This window comes from Sorex araneus, chromosome 1, assembly GCF_027595985.1.
Source record: "Sorex araneus isolate mSorAra2 chromosome 1, mSorAra2.pri, whole genome shotgun sequence".
Lineage (NCBI taxonomy): Eukaryota > Metazoa > Chordata > Mammalia > Eulipotyphla > Soricidae > Sorex > Sorex araneus.
This window is the reverse complement of record NC_073302.1, coordinates 378,273,828-378,294,930: the sequence shown is the minus strand read 5'-3', so window position 1 is coordinate 378,294,930 and position 21,103 is coordinate 378,273,828. Positions and strand designations below refer to the sequence as shown.

Genomic DNA, 21,103 nt, shown 5'->3' with positions numbered 1-21,103 from the left:
CGCCATGTATGTATGTGTGTGTGTGTGTGTGTGTGTGTGTGTGTGTGTGTGTGTGTGTAGGAGGCTGGGAATCACCAGCACTTTACCTGGTGATCCTTGTGGCCCAAGCTGCCTCACACCTCCTAGGCATGTGTTTTCCTCCTGGAGTCACAGTCCAGCCCTTCCCACCCCTTCTTTAAAAACAATTGCTTGACCATTCTTCTTTCCCAAAGTCACTTCTCTGCTCCTCTTATGAAAAGAGATTCTCTGCACTCACTCAATAATGCTATTTTTTTGGTTGGTTTTCTCTAAATGTACTCCATTCCACCAAAATGGTTTTTATCTAGTTTGCCAATGACAGGCCTTCTGCCCCAATCAAAAGTTGCTTTTTCATGGGCTTGGAAGATAGCTCACATGGTACAACATAAGTCTAAGTTACCGCAAGGCCTTGAGTTTGATCCCCAGAATTAAATGCTCCTCCCCCAGCACCACCAGGTGTAGTACTGGTGTCCACCCCCCAGAGCGCCTCCAGAGACAGACCACCACCACAAGACATGGACCCTACAGAATAAAGTTTCTTTGCTGATCCCACTTTCTTTAGCCTCTTTCTAGCATTTTTCTTGGCTGGTCTTCCTTTATTTATTAATGTATTTGAGTATTTTTATTTTAGCATGTTTGGGGGCCATAGTTGGAAGTGCTAAAAGACTCTGGCTCTGCTCAAGGGACCAAACTGGTGCTGGGTATTGAATTAGGAGAGGTCATTTCAAGGCAAGAACCCTGTACGACACTGTGGTCGCCTCCTTAGTTTCTAATAATAAAAGCACTGTTTTTCTAAGCAGTTTCTGAAACACTACACTTCCACGTTTTGTTTCTTCCAAGGCCCTCTTCTCAGCACAGTTTGCTGCATCATCCTTCGCTTCTCCTTAAGTACTGGAGGTTCCAGAGCTCAGTCTCAGCCCTCCTCATCATGATCTCATTTAGTCAGAGTTTAAAGCCATCAGGTTTTGGGGCTGGAGCAATAGTACAGCGGGTAGGGCATTTGTCTTGCACACGGCCGACCTGGGCTCGAATCCCAGCATCCCATATGGTCCTCTGAGCACCTCCAGGGGTAATTCCTGAGTGCAGAGCCAGGAGTAACCTCTGTGCAATGCCGGATGTGACCCAAAAAACAAACAAAAATAAATAAATAAATAAATAAATAAATAAATAAAGCCATCAGGTTTTCATCAGAGCCAGAATAAGCTTCCATGGACTCACATTGACATATGTTCTAATATCACTAATTTTGAAAAGCCTATAGAATTTGAAAACTAGTGACTCTGATAGTTCTCTATCATCACATCTAATGGATTCCTTTGAGATCGATTCACGAGGTCATTTTACTAAAAGAGGATGATAACTGCTTCCCTGAATGTGACCAACTCCTGAGACGGCCCTTTAAAACTCCTAAAAGCTGCTCCTTCTTCCACTAATATTCATTCTCTGGGGACAGGAGCCTCCCAAACCTGATGGAATCCAGCTTTCCACATCGCTGCTACTTCAATCTGCTTGGCAAATGGGCATGATTGGCAGACAGCAGCATTGTCACACAGTGGATCATCACCTCCTTCTTGAAACAAGAATTCTCACTCGGAAATCACACTCTCACAGGACCACACGAACACCGTACTCCTGTTTTCTTCCTTACTCACAGTTGCTCCATTCCAGTCATTTCTTCATCACCCTGTGAACACAGGAACACAGAAGAGCATACACATACTGTCACAATCACACGAGCTTATGTCCAGACAGAGATTCTCACAGACCAACACTGAATCACAAAAGCAAAGGTCACTGAACTGAACACACAGGCCGCGTCAGGCTCACTGCCAACTCCCAACTTCTGCTCTTTGTCTTTCATCCTCAGGCCGTAGTCAGGGACCAACCACATCCTTCTCCGTCCTCTCTGGCCACGTGGACCAGAACTGTGCTCTCCTGGCCAGTACTAGACTATATCTCCCAAGAAGGTAGAAAAGAGAGTTAATTCAGTGCAGTGTTTTTAATGCCCTATATGTAGTCTTCTAGGATGTGAGTCCTAATTTATCTGATCCTGTAGAAACTTTTGCTGCATCTATACTATTATCTTGCCAACATTGAATTCTAGTCTATGCTTTATTAGTTTGAAGTATCCCTTAATTGTTTGCTAAATGTTTTTTTTAGTGGAGGAAATGGGTGTTTAGAATATATCTATTTTTTTAATTTTTTAAAAAATGCTATAACCTTGGCTTTATGTGAGGCATTTGTGAGAATTATACCCTTTTTCCAAACTTTATTTTTACTCCTCCTCTCTTCTTATGGCCTCTTTTAGTAGTTTTTTTCTGTTCCTTATCACTGAAGTTTCAGATATTTTATTTGTAGAGCCTTCTGCTAACTGTCTGAGTGAGTGTTCTTAAGAGTTGCAGCAAAGCCTTCAGCCCCAGTTTTTCCAAAGCCACAGTGCAGTCTCTAGGAACTTGGTGCTACCTGGATTTAATGCCCTGTCTTCAGGAGGCAGCAAATGTCTTACCCTGGTCTGTGCCTCTCAAGTGTGTGTGTAGAGAGAGAGAGAGTGTGAACAGCAATGCACTTAAATCATTGTATAACTTTTCCTTACCTTTTAGGTAGATGTTGATGCAAATTCATTGAATTCCAATGATGCCTTTGTCTTGAAACTGCCGAGAAACAATGGTTACACCTGGGTAGGAAAGGGTGCTAGCCAGGATGAAGAAAAGGGAGCCGAATATCTGGCTAATGTTCTCAAATGCAAAACCACAAGGATTCAGGAAGGCGAGGAACCCGGTAAGTTTGTGGGGCCAAGAACATACTGATTTAACATATTTCCTTGTTTGTTTGCTTGTTTGGGGTGGGGGGGGGTCTTTCCAGAGGTGTTGGGGTGGGGGCAGGATTCAGGCCTGATGATGCATTTCTGGGGCCCCAAAATGCTGTACTGCTCAGGGTCCAACCATTGTGGGAGCCTCCAGGGGGACACCCAGTGGTACTGGGGGTGAGAGGGCAAGAATCAAACAGATTCTCAAGTATGCAAGGCACGTCTAGCCCTTTGGACTCCCTGCGCTTGTATTTGATATGATAGTTAATTGAGTGATTTCTGTTTCTTATAGTTAAGTTTGGTGTGGTTATAGGGGATAAAATTCTATACTCATTGTGAAGGTGGGTGCTGGTACCGGCTGTTGTTTAGTAACTTCTTAACAAGAGTGAGATATTATCTAGGTGAGATGAAATTGTTAATGTGAAAACAAGAGCAACCACAGCTGGCAAATGCTTTGCATAATTCCGTGTGTTTTCCCACAGAGGAGTTCTGGAATTCCCTTGGAGGAAAAAAAAGTTATCAGACCTCTCCGCTGTTAGAGACCCGGGCAGAGGACCACCCACCTCGGCTTTATGGCTGCTCCAACAAAACTGGAAGATTCGTTGTAAGTCTCTGGTAAAACTCCAGTGGTAGCAGAACAGCGCCAGAAAAGCTTCCCAGTGTGGGCTTGGTTCTAGTTCTTGTAGATGATAATCTGTGCTCTCTTCGGAGTCACCTTAGAGTCAATGGCATTAGTCCAGATCTTACAAAAGTTAAGACACTTGCAGAGCATAGATTTGTGCCTGAGCATAGATTTGTTCAAATCCTGGTACCACACATGGTCCCCTGAGCACTATCAAAATAGCCCCTGAGCACCACTTGGGTGTGATCCTAAAAAAAAGGATTTAACTTAAAAATTCAATTCAGTTCAACTGAGTTAGGAGCTGGAGCATAGCACAGCGGGTAGGGCATTTGCCTTGCACACGGCCGACCTGGGTTTGATCCCCAACACCCCATATTGTTCCCCACGCACCGCCAGGAATAATTCCTGAGTGCAGAGCCAGGAGTAACCCCTGAGCATTGCTGGGTGTGACCCAAAAAGAAAAAAAAAACTGAGTCAGTGGCATAAATGGTAAGAACATATAGGAATATTATAATATACTTTATAAATCAAACTGCTTTAAAAGATTTTGCACCACGGAAGCATGTGGCAGTTGCTGTTTGAATACATAGTCTTACTAATTTAATCATTTTGTTCTTTCTATGGGCAACAACACTGGCTTATGATCAAACTGGGTAAATTTTGTGCTTCCATTTCTCTGTGTCAATTTAAAAAATAACTTTATGGACAAAAATATAATAAAATTATAGTTGCATGTTCATTGGACAAAATTACAGAAACTTTTAATCTATGCTTAAAAATTGTCAGAAATTATCAGGAATGTTTTGTTTGTATTCATTGGCTTTAAATTCCAAGTAACCTAAAATTAGAGCATCTCTGTAATGAGTGATTTTATTTAAGTTCTGGAACACAACACCTTATCTCAGTTTAACCATAAGAATTCCCACTTAGCCATAAGAATTCCTCCTTAGTTTAACACAGTAGTCTTCTGTATACATTTTTAAAATTTAAAAACAAATTCCTGTATAAAATTAGATCGAAATATTTATCACTGTGCTCTGGTATAAACAGTTATTATTTTTCAGCACACACACAATTTCCTAAGTATTTTCCCAGGTACTTTGTTGCAGCACTGTTCACAATAGCCAGAATCTGGAAAAAACCTGCGCGTCCAAGAGCAGATGACTGGTTAAAGGAACTTTGGTACCTCTACACAATGGAATATTATGCAGCTGTTAGCAAAGATTGAAGTCATGAAATTTGCTTATAAATGGATGGTTATGGAGAGTATCATGCTAAGTGAAACAAGTCAGAAAAAGAGGGACAGACATAGAATGACTGCACTCATTTGTGGAATATAAAATAACATAATATGAGACTAGCACCCAAGGACAATAGACACATGGGCCAGGAATACTGCTCCATAGTTGGAATCCTGTCTCATGAGCTGAGGGAGAAGGCAGCTGGGATACAGAAAGGATCACTAAGTCAATGATGGTTGGAGGAATTGTTCGGGATGGAAGATGTTTGCTAAAAGTAGTAAAGGACCAAATGTGATAACCTCTCAGTATCTATATAGCAAACTGTAATGCTCAAAAATAGAGAGAGAGTACAGGAGAAATTGTCTGTCATAGAGGCAGGGGGAGGACAAAAGAAGTGGGTGGAGTATATTGGAGACATTGGTGGTAGAGAATGTGCACTGGTGGATGGATGGGTATTTGATCATTGTATGACTGAAACTCAAACATGAAAACTTTGTAACTGTATCTCATGGTGACTCAATAAAAGAAAAAAGAAGTATAATGCTTTTAAGAGGAAACTATTCCTTTACAAGTAACTATCCTTAAAGCAAATATGTAATTTGACATAAAATTAAGGATTTAAATAGTGAATTATAATAAATATTTAGTTGTTTTGTAGAAAATTAAATTTTATAAACTTATTAGAATAATTTGTTTCATTTTTTTGCTTAAAATTTGCTATTGTAGTCAGACAATTTCAACATATTATTTCAAATTTATCAATATTATTAGGAAGTTGTTACTAATAATAATTTATTAGTGTAACTATTATTAGTTCATTAGGGGTAGAAAGTAAAGAATTTGGGACTAAAATGTATTTTGGTTTTGTTCTTGGTTTTTCTAAATTTTTTTTATTTTTTTGAATCACCATGAGACAGTTACAAGCTTTCATGTTTGGGTTACAATCTCACAATGATCAAACACCCATCCCTCCACCAGTGCACATTCCCCACCACCAATACCCCCCATCTCTTCCCTCCTCCATGCCTCCATGGCAGACAATATTTCCCATAATCTCTCTCTACTTTTGGGCATTATGGCTTGCAACACAGATACTGAGAGGTCATCATGTTTGTTCCATATAATGTGTTTTGCCACATATCTTTCTCAGGATAGGAAAAAGGGTTCAGAATTCTTCAATAATATTGAACTTTAGACCAGTGCATTAATCTTAGATTACTGTGAAGGAGTAAGGGATCAGAGCCCACACTTTGAAAAATGCCAAGGGGATTATCATATGCAGTTATTTTAAAAAATATTGTACTGGGGCTGGAGCAATAGCACAGCAGGTAGGGCATTTGCCTTGCATGCGGCCGACCCAGGTTCTATTCCCAGCATCCCATATGGTCCTCCAAGCACCACCAGGAGTAATTCCTGAGTGCATGAGCCAGGAGTAACCCCTGTGCATTGCCAAGTGTGATCCAAAAAGAAAAAAAAAAAGAACCAAAAATAAATAAATAAATAAATAAATAAATAAAATATTGTACTTTAATGGGTCGGTTACATGCTCCCTGTGGCATATTCGATATGCAAAAAAACTAACAAAAGTCTCACAATGGAGATGTTACTGGTGCCCACTCGAGCAAATCGATGAGCAATGAGATGACAGTGACAATGGCAGTTACAGTGACAATGATTTTAGTGGATACAGGCCCACAGTTGTCCTCGGATGTTTATTATAGAAAATAAAATTTAATCCATTAAAATAAAATCAGGAAATTTTACACTCAGAATAGTTTGTTAAAAACATCATATGAGAAAAACAACATCATATGAGGAGTCAGAGTTATGATAGTATATCTGATATGATATATGATAGTATATATAGTATATTATATATAGTATAGTATATACAGTATATGATAGTTTATCTTACTAACCAGGTTTGATCCGTGAAACCTCATATGGTCTCCTCAGCCTGCCAGGAGTGATCTCTGAGTGCAGAGAAAGGAGTAAGACCTGAGCACTACTCAGTGCACCCCCCCAACCACTCCCCAAAAAAAGTTCTCTTAAAGAAAATTATTGATTTAAGGACCATATATTTTGATTTTATTTAAATGATTTTGACCTACAAAATTTAATACCTTAACCATAATTTACGATGTCTTTAAGGACTATGAAGACAACATAATCTGTGAAGCTATTTATGATACTGAACTGGAAGTACTTGGTCAGGCAGCTCTTCTGCAGCCTTCACAGCGTTCAAATGCAATGTTTTTTATTAACCACTGTGCTCCACCAAATAAGACATCAGTACTGATACCCAGTTAAACAGATGAGCAATTATTTACAACTTTTTTACCCAAGGAAATAGAAGACATTTATTTATTGGGCCAAAAATAATACAAGATACTTGTACTCTATGTATAAGAAAATCACTGGTTTACTTTTTGGTTATTAGCTTTTTTGTACATTTCAGATTGAAGAAGTCCCAGGAGAGTTCACCCAAGATGACTTAGCTGAAGATGATGTCATGTTGCTTGACGCTTGGGAACAGGTGAAACCGCAATTTCTTTATGGCAAGAGAATGTGCTTATCACTGAGAGCAAGCAAAACCTGTTTTGGGAAAGAGTTCAATAAGAACTATACCTAGGGATTTATGCTATACTGGAGATTCAACAGAGTACATAAATTAAGCTAGTATATGCTGCAAGTTTCTTTCTTTTTCTTTTCTTAGGTTTCTCTTTTCATTTTTTTCTCCTTTCCTTTTGTTGTCCTTGCAAACATCCCACAGTTGGTTGCAGTGCACATACTCCACTCACCAGGGTTCCGCCCTTTCGTTGTGATGTTCACTCACACCTGGTTGCAGTGTGCAGGGTAAAAATCACACGGTGTTATGACATTGTGGAACCAAACACAGGCCTGTGGTGAAAGAGCAGTGGTGAGAATCAAATCGGTGTGTTGTTTCACCTGGGAAAGCCAAAACTACTTTCAGGTCCCCCAAGTTGAATTTTTAATGTGGGAATCATTCTAAATTTACCTCCTTTGATTGAACAGTTTAAGGCAAAATACTTCTATTTTTCTTTATCTTTAATATTCACTTTTATTTTGTTCAGCTTTTACTTAAGTAATAAATGCATTCCTGGATATACTGCCCCAGCCAGGGCATGGGGGGTGGTGGGGAGTGAGAAACCAATTCTATAGAGTAAATGAAAATTTCTTTTGAAATCTGATATCAAAGGAAACCTCTTTTCTAGAGAAGATTGGACACATAATAGTTTTGATTCTACACAATAAAATAAGTTACTGATTATTTGCCTTTATTTTGGAATAAAATTATGGTGATTTTGACAATTCATATCTGAGAGTTGTAACAATAAATTTATGTAAATGGATAATAGCAAAGGGAAAATATTGCAAACTAAATTCTGTAAAATGATTATCAAAGACTTACCTGAATTATGCCTCATCTTCAAGTCAATTATAAAGATAGGTATTTTTAGGTGTTTTTCTCATTGTTAAATTATTCTGTTATCTTCCACATTAATATATTAGAATTATCATATTTGAATTTGACATCCTGTTGCAGAATCTCCCCAAGTGAATAAATCATTCATTTTTAGATTGGAAATTGAAAATTTCACATTAATAAAACACCTGCATAAAATATTTAAGAGTTGTATAATAAGAATTGCATTTCCTTATTTAGAATTACTTAATGATTCCCACTTATAGTCAACTATATTTTTTTATGTAGTCATGAATACTTTAGAATATCTCCCATATTGTATTTCATCTTTTAAAAAAGCACTTTTTCTTTACATTTTCATATTGTCATGGCTTATTCTGTGCCCTGCAAGCAAATATTTCAGCACTTGTAAGAATTAGAATACCATCAAAACTAGTTTGACCAGGACTGGGGTTCTGGTTCAGTAAAAAGTGCATACCTTGGATGCATGAGACTTGATTTCAGTTTATCCCAGAAGATTGTGTGTGTGTATGTGCGCGCCTGTGTGTGTGTTTATGATATTTACCTTGCATATATCCAACCCAGGTTCTATCCCAAAGACCCCTTATGGTTTTCTGAGTACTGCTAGAAGTGATCCCTGAGCACAGAGCCAGGACTAAGTCTTGAGTACCACTGGGTGAGGCCCACAAACAAACAAGAAAGCAAAGAATTTAACAAAATTTCTTTGATAACAAGAAATTTTAGGGGCTGGAGCAATAGCACAGCAGGTAGGGCGTTTGCCTTGCACGTGGCAAACCTGGGTTTGATTCCCAGCATCCCATATGTTTTCCCGAGCACCGCCAGGAGTAATTCCTGAATGCAGAGCCAGGAGTAACCCCTGTGAATCTCTGGGTGTGATGCACAAAAAGAAAAAAAAGTTTTAAAAAAATTTTAGTTTTCATTTTGGGGCCACACCTAGAGGTGCTTGTGGGTCTTTGCTAGCAGTTCTTGGGGGAACTGTATTTTGTCGGGGATCAAACCAGGGGTTCCCAAATATACTCATATGCTCTAGCTCTTCGAGCCACCTCTAACCTAACAAGAAATTTTATTTTATTTTACTATTTTTTTGTTATTGAAGTAACACAGTTTACAATAGTATTAATATTTATGGGCTGGAGCAATAGCACAGCGGGTAGGGTGTTTGCCTTGCACTCGGCCAACCCGGGTTTGATTTCTCTGCCCCTCTTGGAGAGCCCGGCAAGCTACCGAGAGTATCTCGCCCGCACGGCAGAGCCTGGCAAGCAATCCATGGCGTATCCAATATGCCAAAAACAGCAACAACAAGTCTCATGATGGAGACGTTACTGGTGCCCGCTCAAGCAAATCAATGAGCAACGGGATGACAGTGAGTGATTAATAGTTATGTTTCAGGCATGCAATGTTATTTCATCACCTACCACCAAAATGCTAATGTCCCTCCACCACTGTCACTAAGTCCCTTCTAGTCTGGCCAACCCCTTCCCCTCATCCTCACACTCTACTCCATGTCTTATATATACCACTGCTTGGTAAACTCAGGTCTGTTGGCAGTCTTAGGTCTTCTTCTCATTAAATAGATTGAAGCCCTTTATTTCAACAAGAAATTTTTAAGTGATTTAAATATAGGATAATTTGAGAGAATTTTTCTGCATTGAATTACCCAAGATACATATTTTTCAAAGAGTATATATATATAATATATAATTATATTTATTTTTTAAAACACTTAGTATTTAAGTATTATCATAACACAGCGCTTTCACCAAAGTGTCACAGGACAAAGTAGGACATGGTATTTTAGCAAAAGAGCACCAAGGTCCATAAGGGAAATCCTTGGTGCTCCCCCAAATCTCTGTGTGTTCAGGCATGATTTTCCAGCCTGAGTCCACATCTAGGTTCCCATCCACATACCCCTGGGGTGGATTCAAAAACCAGCCACGGTGCTGTTTTTGAGAAAGTTCACATTGTTCACAAGAAAATATTAGATAAAAATGAAATGTTGGAATGTGAAAGCAGGAGTCCAACTTGCTAGATATAAATTGAACCATTCCGTTAATAAGTGGAAATAACTGTTGGGAAGATGATTGAGTTTTTCTTTGCCTCCACCTTCACACCCCTAACTTCTGTGCCTGTTGTGAAGATTAAATGAGTCACATGTGAGAATTACTTTACAGAGTTTATCAGAGTTTATGATCACAAATAGTACTTATTATTAATGTTTTATTTTTCATATTAAATTTGGTGTCAATACTCCTGAAAGAGTACTTAATATTGCTTGTTTTTCAGATTTTTATTTGGATTGGCAGAGATGCCAATGAAGTCGAGAAAGCAGAGTCACTGAAATCTGGTAAGCTAGATCCAATAAGAATGATAGTAAAACTGGGGCTGGAGTGATAGCACAGCGGGGAGGGTATTTGCCTTGCACGGGGCGGACCAGGTTCTATTTTGAGCATCCCATTTGGTCCCCTGAGCATGGCCAGGATTGATTCCTGACTGCAAAGCCAGGAGAAACCCCTGAGCATTGCCGGGTGTAACCCAAAAATGATAGTAAAACGTGGTGGCTATTTCCCAGTTTCCTTTTCATCATATCCCCCAACTGCTTATGAAACTAAAGAATCATAGCTCTCAACCTGAGAACTAAGAAGTTTATAAAATTGAAGAATTTCAGGACCAAGCAATAATACAATGGGTAAGGTTGCTTGCCTTACAAGTGTCAGACTTGGGTTTCATCCTCAGCATCCCATATGGTCCCCTAAGCACTGTCAAGAGGGATTCCTGAATGCAGAACCAGAGCTACTCTTGAGCATCTCCAGGTGTGGCCCCAAAACAACAAAATTGAAGAATTTCAGATTAGCAACAAGAAAAACTATATACCCAACCTAGGATGTTATTAATTCTGAAAATATTACATTCACTTAAGCATTTATTTCATTGCATAAATAGTATAACCTCTATAACTGTGATAAAACTTTATAGCTGTGATAAACCTAGGGGATTTTTTATTTTGAAAAGAATATTTGAAAAATTATTTATTTTGAGTGTTGCTATTCTTTCGGGTGCATTTTTAAGCAAATAATTAGTAAGTAAAAATGGTAATTCCATAAAACTTGGGGTTTTTTTCAGTCAATAATGAGACTCACACATTTCATGGCAGATGAGAGAAATCAATGGGAAATTGTTCATATAGAGTAGTATTTGTTTGGGGCTGGAGCGATAGCACAGCAGATAGGGCATTTGCCTTGCACGCAGCCAACCCGGGTTCAATTCCCAGCATCACATATGGTCCCCTGAGCACCACCAGGGGTGATTCCTGAGTGCAGAACCAGGAGTAACCCCTCTGTATCACCAGGTGTGAGCTAAAAAGCAAATAAAAAAAAGAATAGTATTTGTTTATGTGGGGACAAGAAACATTTGATTTATTACTTTAATTTAGATAATTCAAAATTCAAGTTAAACCAAACTAACTGAACTTATATGCCTTTACAACTCTCTTTAGCCAAAATGTACCTTGAGACAGACCCTTCTGGAAGAGACAAGAGGACACCCATTGTCATCATAAAACAGGGCCATGAGCCCCCCACATTCACAGGCTGGTTTCTAGGCTGGGACTACAGCAAGTGGTAAACTGAGTTTTGTAACAAACAAACAAACAAACAAGCAAACAAGTATGATAAAATAGCTCTCCCATTGCTTAGGAAGAACAAAAGGCATTTAAGCCTGACTTTAGAAAATTAACCTTTCTTATACAGTTCTTTTTTAATGCCCAGTATTGTTTGAAATTCTTTTTAAACTGCAATTTTCTCATGTTACTATATTAAAGTAGCCTAAAGCAAACTTTTGTTATGAACCAATATTAACTCTACTGGAAATTGATTTATAATATATATGGCCTTTTTAAAGTGCAAAGTTATTACATAATCCGAAGGAATTTGTCAATAATGTTATAATTCAGGAATCATCAGCCAAGCTTCTCTAACATGCCATAGAAAAAAGTTTTAATGCCTTTGGGGTTATTTACTTTTCTGTGTATTATGCTCAAAGTACCTGTATATTTACAGTAAGGTTTAAGTTAGAGAGAATTCGAAAGTTTGTTTTGTTTTCCTTTTTTTAGCCAATATGACTTTGATACTATTAACTTGGTTTCATTTTGTAAGATGACCTACATATTTTGTCATTAATAAAAGCCACCTTGAAAGTACATTTTTATATTAAATAAATCTTTATTCTTATCTACTTGAAATATTTGACAGCACATTTAATATCATAAAAGATATTTACAAAAGGATTTGGCCAATGTTTGCATCACCAAAATACATATTTTGGAAAAATTTTGTGTTGTGACATTTTATTTAAATTTTGTATGTGATTTAATCATACCAATCTGAATAGTTGCGTGCATAAATGTGAATTTAATATTTCTTAAATCATCCACATTAGGCAAATGTTTTCCATAGTTAGATAATTATGCAAGATTTTAAGTATTTAATGCAGACTGAAACAATCCTGTTAAAATATAAGTAGAGGCATGGTAAAAACTTAAGAGTTAGGCCAGGGATATATATCAAGCATAGAACACACAACTAGCATGTTTGAAGAGGCCCAGAGTATTCCCCAGAGCACTGTCAGACCCTAACAACAAGGCTAAGTAAAGATCACCAAGACTTCCCAAGTATCCTTGAGTGGGGTCCCCATTAATAATTAATTAATTAATTAATTAATTAATTGATAAGGACCCAGATAGTACAAGGGTTAAGGCACTTTCCTTGCTTACAACATTCCTCTGACCCTGTTCAACACCAGCATCACACACTGAGCAACACCAGGAGTGACCTCTGAGGGCAGAACCAGAGCAGCCCTGAGCACCATGGGGTGTTCCCCCATGCCACCCCAACCTAAGAGTTTGATCCAGGGCTGGAGTTATGATAGCACAGCTGGTAGGGCATTTTCTTTGCACATGGCCGACCTGGGTTTGATTCCCAGCATCCCTTATGATCCCCTGAGTGCATGAGCCAGGAGTAACCCTGTGCATGGCCGGATGTGACCCAAAACAGCAAAACAATAAGAAGAAGAAGAAGAAGAAGAGTTTGATCCAAAAAACCCTTTGGATTAGTAGATAGATGATTCAAGTTTGAATCACCAAAACAGAAATCCTTGGGTGGATTCCGCAGATGGGAGCTTTGGGAGATATTTTTACTGAGAAAAGAAGCAGCAAGGAAACGTTTGATTGGCAACGCCTCATTGGCTGGCTGCATTTGGTTGTTTTGGGGTTCTGCTTTTTTGTGATTTTCAAGCATTGACAAGCTTAGATTTTTTCTATTTGCCTACATTAAATAGCACAGCAACAGAGCCACCTGAATTTAATGTCTTCTTGATTAATCAACAACCACTAAAAGCTTCACAGTAGAAACCAACTTTGATAGTAAGCTTTGGAGCGGGAAGAGGAATAAATCAGTGGTGGGCGGAGGAAGGAAAAGTTACATTTTCCTGGAGGAGATTCTCAGTGGAGGGGAGTGATCGGAAGAAGTCTCCTGTGTTGGGGAAATAAAGAATATTTTTATTTTTAGGTCTTGTTCTGGCAAAGAAGTGGGCCTAGTTCTATCATGGTCTAAAAAAATTAGAGAAGAACAGTATTTCTAGGGAGAAGAAATGTGCCTGTGTTTGTAGTCTCGAAGCAGTTTATACTGTTCTTCAAGTTTGAGTTGGAATAAAGCACAAATGAGCTGAATCTGTATTTGCTGTATACATAGTTTAGCCTGGTTTCTGTTCATCCAGGCTAACTTTTAAATAGCAGATAAGGAGGCCCTGTCTTCATTCAAGCTCTGAAGAAACGCAAAACAAAAAACGGGTCAGAGATAGTGAGGGAATCTCTTTAGAAGCTAGGGAGGACCTCTCCAAGATGACATCTGGGGAGAGATATCTGAGAATGAGGGGATAATTCCTGGGTGGTTAATTTATGTGACTTTTTGACATGTGCAAACTGTTGAGGACCTTATTGGAAAAAAAACATAGAAGGGAGTCTAATGGGATCTTTCTGCCTCCCTGAAGAGCAGTTTTTTCTGCCTGCTTGATGAGCTGAGCTATTGGTTGTCTGCTCCTAAACTGGTATTTACAGCTCTAGCAAGTGTAGTTCTCTCGATGTTGGTCTGAAATTCTACAGTACTGACTCAACTGTCTTCATCCTGCAGATGCTACTTCTGGGAGTTCTCAACCACCATAGTCAAGTAACTTGTAGTAAATCTTCCTGTAGTAAATCTTAATTCCAATTAAACTTTTCAACTGAAGACTTGTAAGCAGTCATAAGAAATGATAGAGAAATCACACCACTAGTATATACAATGATAGGATCACAACCTCAACATACCCTTAGAATCCCTCTGTTCCTCTTGTACCCTTGCAGTCATTCTGACTGACCTCCAGGCCCAGCCTCTCCTCTGCCTCTATTTCTATTTCAAGAATATTCTACACTTACTGTAATTGTTTGAAGAGTTTTAGATCATGTTTTTTCTTTTCACTCAAGTGCACACCTGAGATTCATACAAGTAGTTGTGTGTCAATAGCCTGTTCCTTTTTGTTGATGAGTAGTATTCCATGATATGACTGTATCATAGTTTGTTTAATCATTTGGCTATTGAAGACTATCTGATTTATTTCTAGTTTTTAGCTATTATAATAAAGCTGCTATCAACATCCAGGCCCAGATTTTCATGAATCTCTAATCTCTGATAAGTCATGGGCAGGACTTGGGGGACTTAGAGAGTACCAAGGACCAAAACAGGATTGGCCATGTGCAAGGCAATCACCTTAGCTGCTATACTACCTTTCCACCCCAGTGTATGAATGTAAGTTTTTAGTTCTCTGGTATAAATGTATAGGACTACACATGGTGGGCATCTTTGTTACCTCTTAAAAAAAACTTGTTGAAACATTTTTCAAAATGGTTGCACGATTTTTACATCTCCACCAGCAATGTGTGTAGGTATAAACTACTGAGCGTATCTCACCCACATGGCAGAGCCTGGCAAGCTGCCTGTGGCGTATCTGATATGCCAAAAACAGTAACAACAAGTCTCACAACGGAGACATCACTGGTGCCCACTTGAGCAAATCAATGAACAACGGGATGACAGCGATACAATGATATGTATGTATATATCTTCAATCAGATATGTTTTTTTGGAGATCTTTGTACTAATCTAGTCCTGGTCATTTCTCTACAGAAGGCAGGAGGAAATGCAGGGAGGGAGGTTAATAAATTTTGGGGGGGGTTCTGGGAAGATAGTATAGCAGATAAGGCACTTGCACTCCATGCAGACCCCCCAAGCCATAAATAAAAGATTCTGATCACTCTGACCCATTCTGTATTTCTTTGATTTGGGAATAGGAGTTTGGAGACACATCTGATTGTACTTAAGAATAAGACCTTGTGCACTGCTGTGTGTAACCCAAAAGCCCAAAGGGAAAAATATTCTGAATACCCATGCTTCTGTGTTTCTTTGATCTGATGGATGAAGCAAGGTGCACAAGCCCTGAGCACCACTGTGTGTGGCCCCCAAATCTCTCAAAATTCAGGGGAAAAACTCCAAGCACCTTGGCCATGCTGTGCTCTCTCTCCCCTCTCTCTCTTTATTAAATAACCATTTAATAAAATAAGTAGATAGACCATTACAAAGCTGTTCATGATTAGGTTTCAGTCATAAAATGATCCAACACCCTTCCCTCCACCAGTGTAATTTCCCAACACCAATGTCCCCGATTTCCTTCCCACTGTCCTCCCCACTCCCCAGCCATCCTGTTTATGGCAGGTAATTTTCTTCTTTCTCTCTCTCCTTTTCTGCATTATGGTTTGCAAAACACAGATACTAAGAAGTCATCCTGTTTGTTCAGTGCGTTCAGTATTTTTATCTGGAAGGTAAGACTGGAGTAGCTTTTTTAGCTGGGTGGCAGTTTTGTGTTGTGGATATAATTGCCAAGGTGTCCAGAAGTAAAGGGAAGTGGGGGGAAATTAGCCCATTCTGATCCTGAGAAAGCCCGGAAATTTCAGTCACAAACCCAAATTTTCAGCAGATTATATTTGGGTGAGGTCCATCCTTAGACAGTGGAGTCTGGCCAGGGGCCATCGAAAATGGCAGCAATTTTAGATTGTGGGGGCAAGTGACTGCTCTGCTTGCATGGGCACCAGGCTGACTTGCACCCCCTCACTTCCAATTTACCCCAGTCTGTTCAGCCTTGTGCAGGCCCGACGTTAACTGCAGCTTTTGCTACCTTTTGAGATTTATTTGTGGGTCTCTGAAGCAAAGCCAATAATTGAGTTTGTATCACTGAGCCAGAGTGGTTTATGCATGTTACTCTCACATACCTAACTTTCGGCTATTTAATTTCTTGGGAAACTTGGTCCCAAGTTGTTGTAGTCCAGCGACAAATTTCAGATATCAAGAAGTCTGAAGGTACCATCAGGCTGCTGATGCACTTTCCCTGTGGGTACGGGTTGACCTGCTGGAGGCACCACAACCCCTCTGTGTTTTTTTGATTTTTTTTTCTCAACAGGTTTAGGTAGTGCCCCTTGCAGTGCTCAGGGGCTTACTGTGGTAGCAAACCTCAAGAACAGCTGGGTACAGACTCCAAACCCCCCAAATAAACAATGAAACGATTTGAGCACATTGAACAGTGCTTTTGTGTTTCTTTGATTTTGGAGCAGGGGTTGGGGGTGGGTAGCCTTAGAGAGACTAGGGGTTTATTCTGGCAGGAGTGCCAGATTCTATTCCTGGCACCCTAGTAGGTCCAGCAAGCTCCACTACAAATGAGCCCCGCCACTGTGGCCTAACCCTCGCCCTTCCAAAAAGAAGCTGTTTGGTTTGTTCAGGTAAATGTTAGGATATCAGTATAGCTAGTGTGGATTGAAAGATGATGTATAGGGAATGAGATCAGAAAGACATTTAAACATAGACCACGTAGAGCTTGTGACACTTCATTTCCTCTCTGTAAGATATGGGTAACTGACGTGATTTGCTGCACTTTTTTTATTTTTGGTTGTTGCACATTTTTTTTAAATTTTCTACAGTGCCAAATGTTCAACAAAAGAATTCTGAGACTTGCAAAGGTCCATACAAACAGAAAAAAAATAAGACAACAAAAATAACTTTGAGAAGATTTAATTGCCACCCTTCTCAAAGTTTAAACTATTATAAATATGCTTTACAAACTAAGGGACACCATTGCCTAAGAAGTAATAGATGGTTTTATGTTAATACTTCAATAAAGTAAAGATCACATATAAAGAGAAAAATATATTTAACTGGAAAAGCTGGAGTTGAAACATGTAGCAAACAGATTGACATATTTGAAACAGAGAGTGAAAAACTAGATTTGAACCTGTAGAAGTCATTAAAATTGAAGATGAATTGATAAAGATATACACATATATACACACACACAATCTACAGAACAGAGTATAAAGAAAAGTAGATAAAAATAGGGAGTCTGGTACAGTGGGTAGGGTGTTTGCCTTGCACTTGGCTGACCCGGATTCAAATCCCAGCATCCATATGGTCCCCTGAGTACCTCCAAAAGTAATTCCTGAGTGCAAACCCAGTAGTAACCCCTGTACATCACCGGGTATGACCCAAAAAGCCAAAAAAAAAAAAAAGAATAGGGAATCAAATAAATGTAATGTGTTGGGACTTCATTGAACACACAAACATGTTGCATCTTTTTAGATCATTAATATGACTGCTAGGTAGAAAAGAGATTCAGGATGCTAAGGCAGAAAGAAGAGTCCAAATAAGAGGCTTTGATTATAATCCAATTAGAGTCAATGATGGTGAGGGCAAGGAGGGAGTGGATTCTGATATGTGCTAAATTTAAAATCAATAGACCAATAATGGATTTAGTAAGAGGTATGAGAAAATGAGATAGATCAAATTTTTTGGAGGAGTCGCTAGTTACTAAGCTAGGAAACACCATGGAAGATTTGACTGGAGAAACAAAATTCAAAGATGTTTGGAAAGTGCAAATCCTATTGGACAGTTGTCATTTTTTAGTAGACTATTCAAGCTCAGGAGAGAATTCATAGCCAGAAATGGGTATTTGATCCCAGTCAGGTTTGATGAGAAGGAATGTTTGATGCTGAAGGTATATGTACGAAAACAACTCAGGGTCCAGAGTGGTAATACAGCAGGTAGGTCATTTGCCTTGCATGTGCCCTACCAGAGTTCAATTCCCAATATCCCATATCATTCCCCCCCCACCTCCCCTCAGCACTGCCAGGAGTAATTTCTGAGTGCAGAGCCAAGAATAACTGCTGAGCATCACTGGATGTGACCCAAACAGAAAAAAAAAAAAAGAAAAGAAGACAACTTAGAGTATGACTGGTTCTAGGGTGTTCATTAGGGCTAAGTGAGATGAAGGGAAATAAGGAGAGAGAGAGAGAGAGAGAGAGAGAGAGAGAGAGAGAGAAACCCATGAACCAAGAATAAACCAACAAAGTTTGTGGAAATGCATTATGCATTACTGAGGTCACCTCCTTTAATTATCAACAGGTGCATTTTAGGGAAATAACTACCGATGGTTTTCTAATCATGTCCTTAAAAAGTAACCATATAGTCATGTCAGTGTTCAGAGGATACTTATGGTATTGTTATGACCAAATGACATAAAGTCATGATTTTCAACTAGGGTAACTTTTGCTATCCAGGGGACATTTGTCAATATCTGTAGATAAACTTGATTGTCACAACTACTGACATCTAGTACAACTGGCATGCCAAGGAAGGAGCCCAGTATCCTGCTAAGCATCCTGCCATGCACAGGAAGGGTCCCCTCCCAAAGCAGGAATTATCTAGTCCATAGTGCCAAGACTAAGACTAACTTCCCTAGAGTAAGTATATTTCACTCTAGAATTAAAGGAGTTAGCACAGAGAAATATTAAAGAGACACCTCTAATGGATATAACTGCATTATTGAACAGCTACTTAATTTATTCACATGGTGCTTCACACAAAGTACAAAATAAATTAAAATTCCTATATTCTTAAAATCAAGAAATAAATGTATTATTTAACGGATATGAACTATATCAACACAGGTTAATTCTTTTTCTTTTAACCAATAAAGTATTGATATATTTATAATCATTGAACATACTCATTTTCTATTGCTGCAAGGATAAAATTATCACAAATTTGATCATATAAAAAACACAGTTACATCATCATCATCATCATCCCATAGGTCGTTGATTTTCTTGAGCTGCCTCAGTAACGTCTCCATTCGTCTTAACCTTGATATTTTAGAAGCCTCTCTTTACTCGTCCTTCCCAATGGTGCTGCATTGGAGGCTCTTTCAGGCTCAGTGGAATGAGACCCATCATTGTTACTGGTTTTGGCATGTGAATATGCCACAGGGAGCTTGCCAGGCTTTCCCATGCAGGCAGGAAACTCTTGGTAGCTTGCCAGGTTCTCCAAGAAAGAGAACTAGGCTATAAGATGTCTTCTGGGAGTTTGGTTTTATAATCTCTGAATGTTGGCCATTGATAGGATTACACGGCAGCGGGGGCAGTTTCTGGGTGTGACCACCTAGCTACTGGAAAATGGGGGATCTGGGCAGAAGAGGCCCAGTCCAGATCCGAGCAGTCTTGGAGATCTCAGCCCCAGGGTCCCGCACACCTGGGTTCTTCTGCCACTTCCTTCATGTGTGGGTCTCGTCCAAATGTGTGGAGAGGGGCCTTGAGCATGGCTGTGGCTGGGTTCCAGAGGTTTTTGGCTGCCGGGGCTCTGCTCAGGGCAAAGAGGGAAACTCAACCCACCCGCTCCGAGGGGCCCCAGTGAAGACAGCCCAGCAGAGGGGCAAGAGTCTTAAATTCTGAGGCTCACAATTTTAATGTCTTAAATTCTGGAACTCACAATTTTAATATGGATAAACAAGGTTGATTTCTTTCTGAAGATTCTGGGCAAAGAATTTCTTTCTTTGGCTTCTTCTGTCCTCTGAATTCCTTCACTTGTGCTACTTCCTTCATAGTTTTGTGTAATTTAATTTTATTTGTAGTGTTAGGAATCAAACGCAGGCCTTCACACATCGTCTACCACTGAACTAAATCTCCAGCCTCCACTTCCTCCCTCTTTAAAGCTAGTCATGTAGCATCTTCAAAAGTATCTCTCTTCCTGTCTCTCTGTGACCATCAATTACATCTCTTTTCCTAAGTGACTTCCTCCCTTGTGTTTATAAGGACCTTTGTAATTGCACTGGGTCATCCTGAATCATCCTGGATAATCTCCCATCTCAAGATTCTTATTTTAATCGCTCCTATAAAGTGCATTTGCTATGTAAAGTAATATGTTCACAGGTTCCCGGCAGGATGTGGTTCTCTGGAAGGACCTACCACAGTGCCTACTACACTGTAGAAAGGTATTCAATGAAACTATTATTGTGCCTGACACACTGAATACAAAAATGTATAGTGCTACCCATGTATTAGTCAATTGGCCTATTAGGTAAAAGGTAATAACTTAAGGCCTGAAGTGATAGTATAGCCAGTAGGGCATTTGCCTTGCATGCAGCCAACATAGGTACAATATCCAATATCTCATTTCATCCCCTGACCAACACCAAAAGTGATTCCTGAGTGCATAGCAAGGACCACTGGTGGATGTGGACCATCCCCTCTCACAAAAAAACACACATCACTATCTTAAATATTCTGGAATTTTTGGAGTGTATCGCCTATTTACAGCTGCATAGCACCTCCAAACTCTATAGTACTGACATCCCAGTAGAAGCACACTAAATTAGATGGGAAAGTAACATGGATGCCAACCCAAAAGCATTAACGCAGAAGGCTCAACTAGCAACAACAGCTTAGCAAACTCTCAGGCAAGGACTTAATGTCCCCATGGTGAGATACAAAACTTTTCACAATTTTTCTTTTACTGAAGTATTTTTTCATAATTGTGTTAGCC

The 21,103-nt window shown here is 39.3% G+C and overlaps 1 protein-coding gene across 1 annotated transcript in view; it reads left to right on the top strand.

Annotated features, from left to right (window-relative positions):
• SCIN (scinderin) overlaps positions 1–11,777 on the top strand; it is an 86,573-nt gene extending 74,796 nt beyond the window's left edge. Inside the window, exons 12-16 of the mRNA XM_004602219.2 lie at positions 2,619–2,796; positions 3,307–3,428; positions 7,146–7,223; positions 10,440–10,500; positions 11,650–11,777. Of these exons, the coding sequence (XP_004602276.1) occupies positions 2,619–2,796; positions 3,307–3,428; positions 7,146–7,223; positions 10,440–10,500; positions 11,650–11,777 (567 nt within the window). The remainder of the gene's footprint in view (positions 1–2,618; positions 2,797–3,306; positions 3,429–7,145; positions 7,224–10,439; positions 10,501–11,649) is intronic.
• The last annotated feature ends 9,326 nt before the right edge of the window (positions 11,778–21,103 follow it).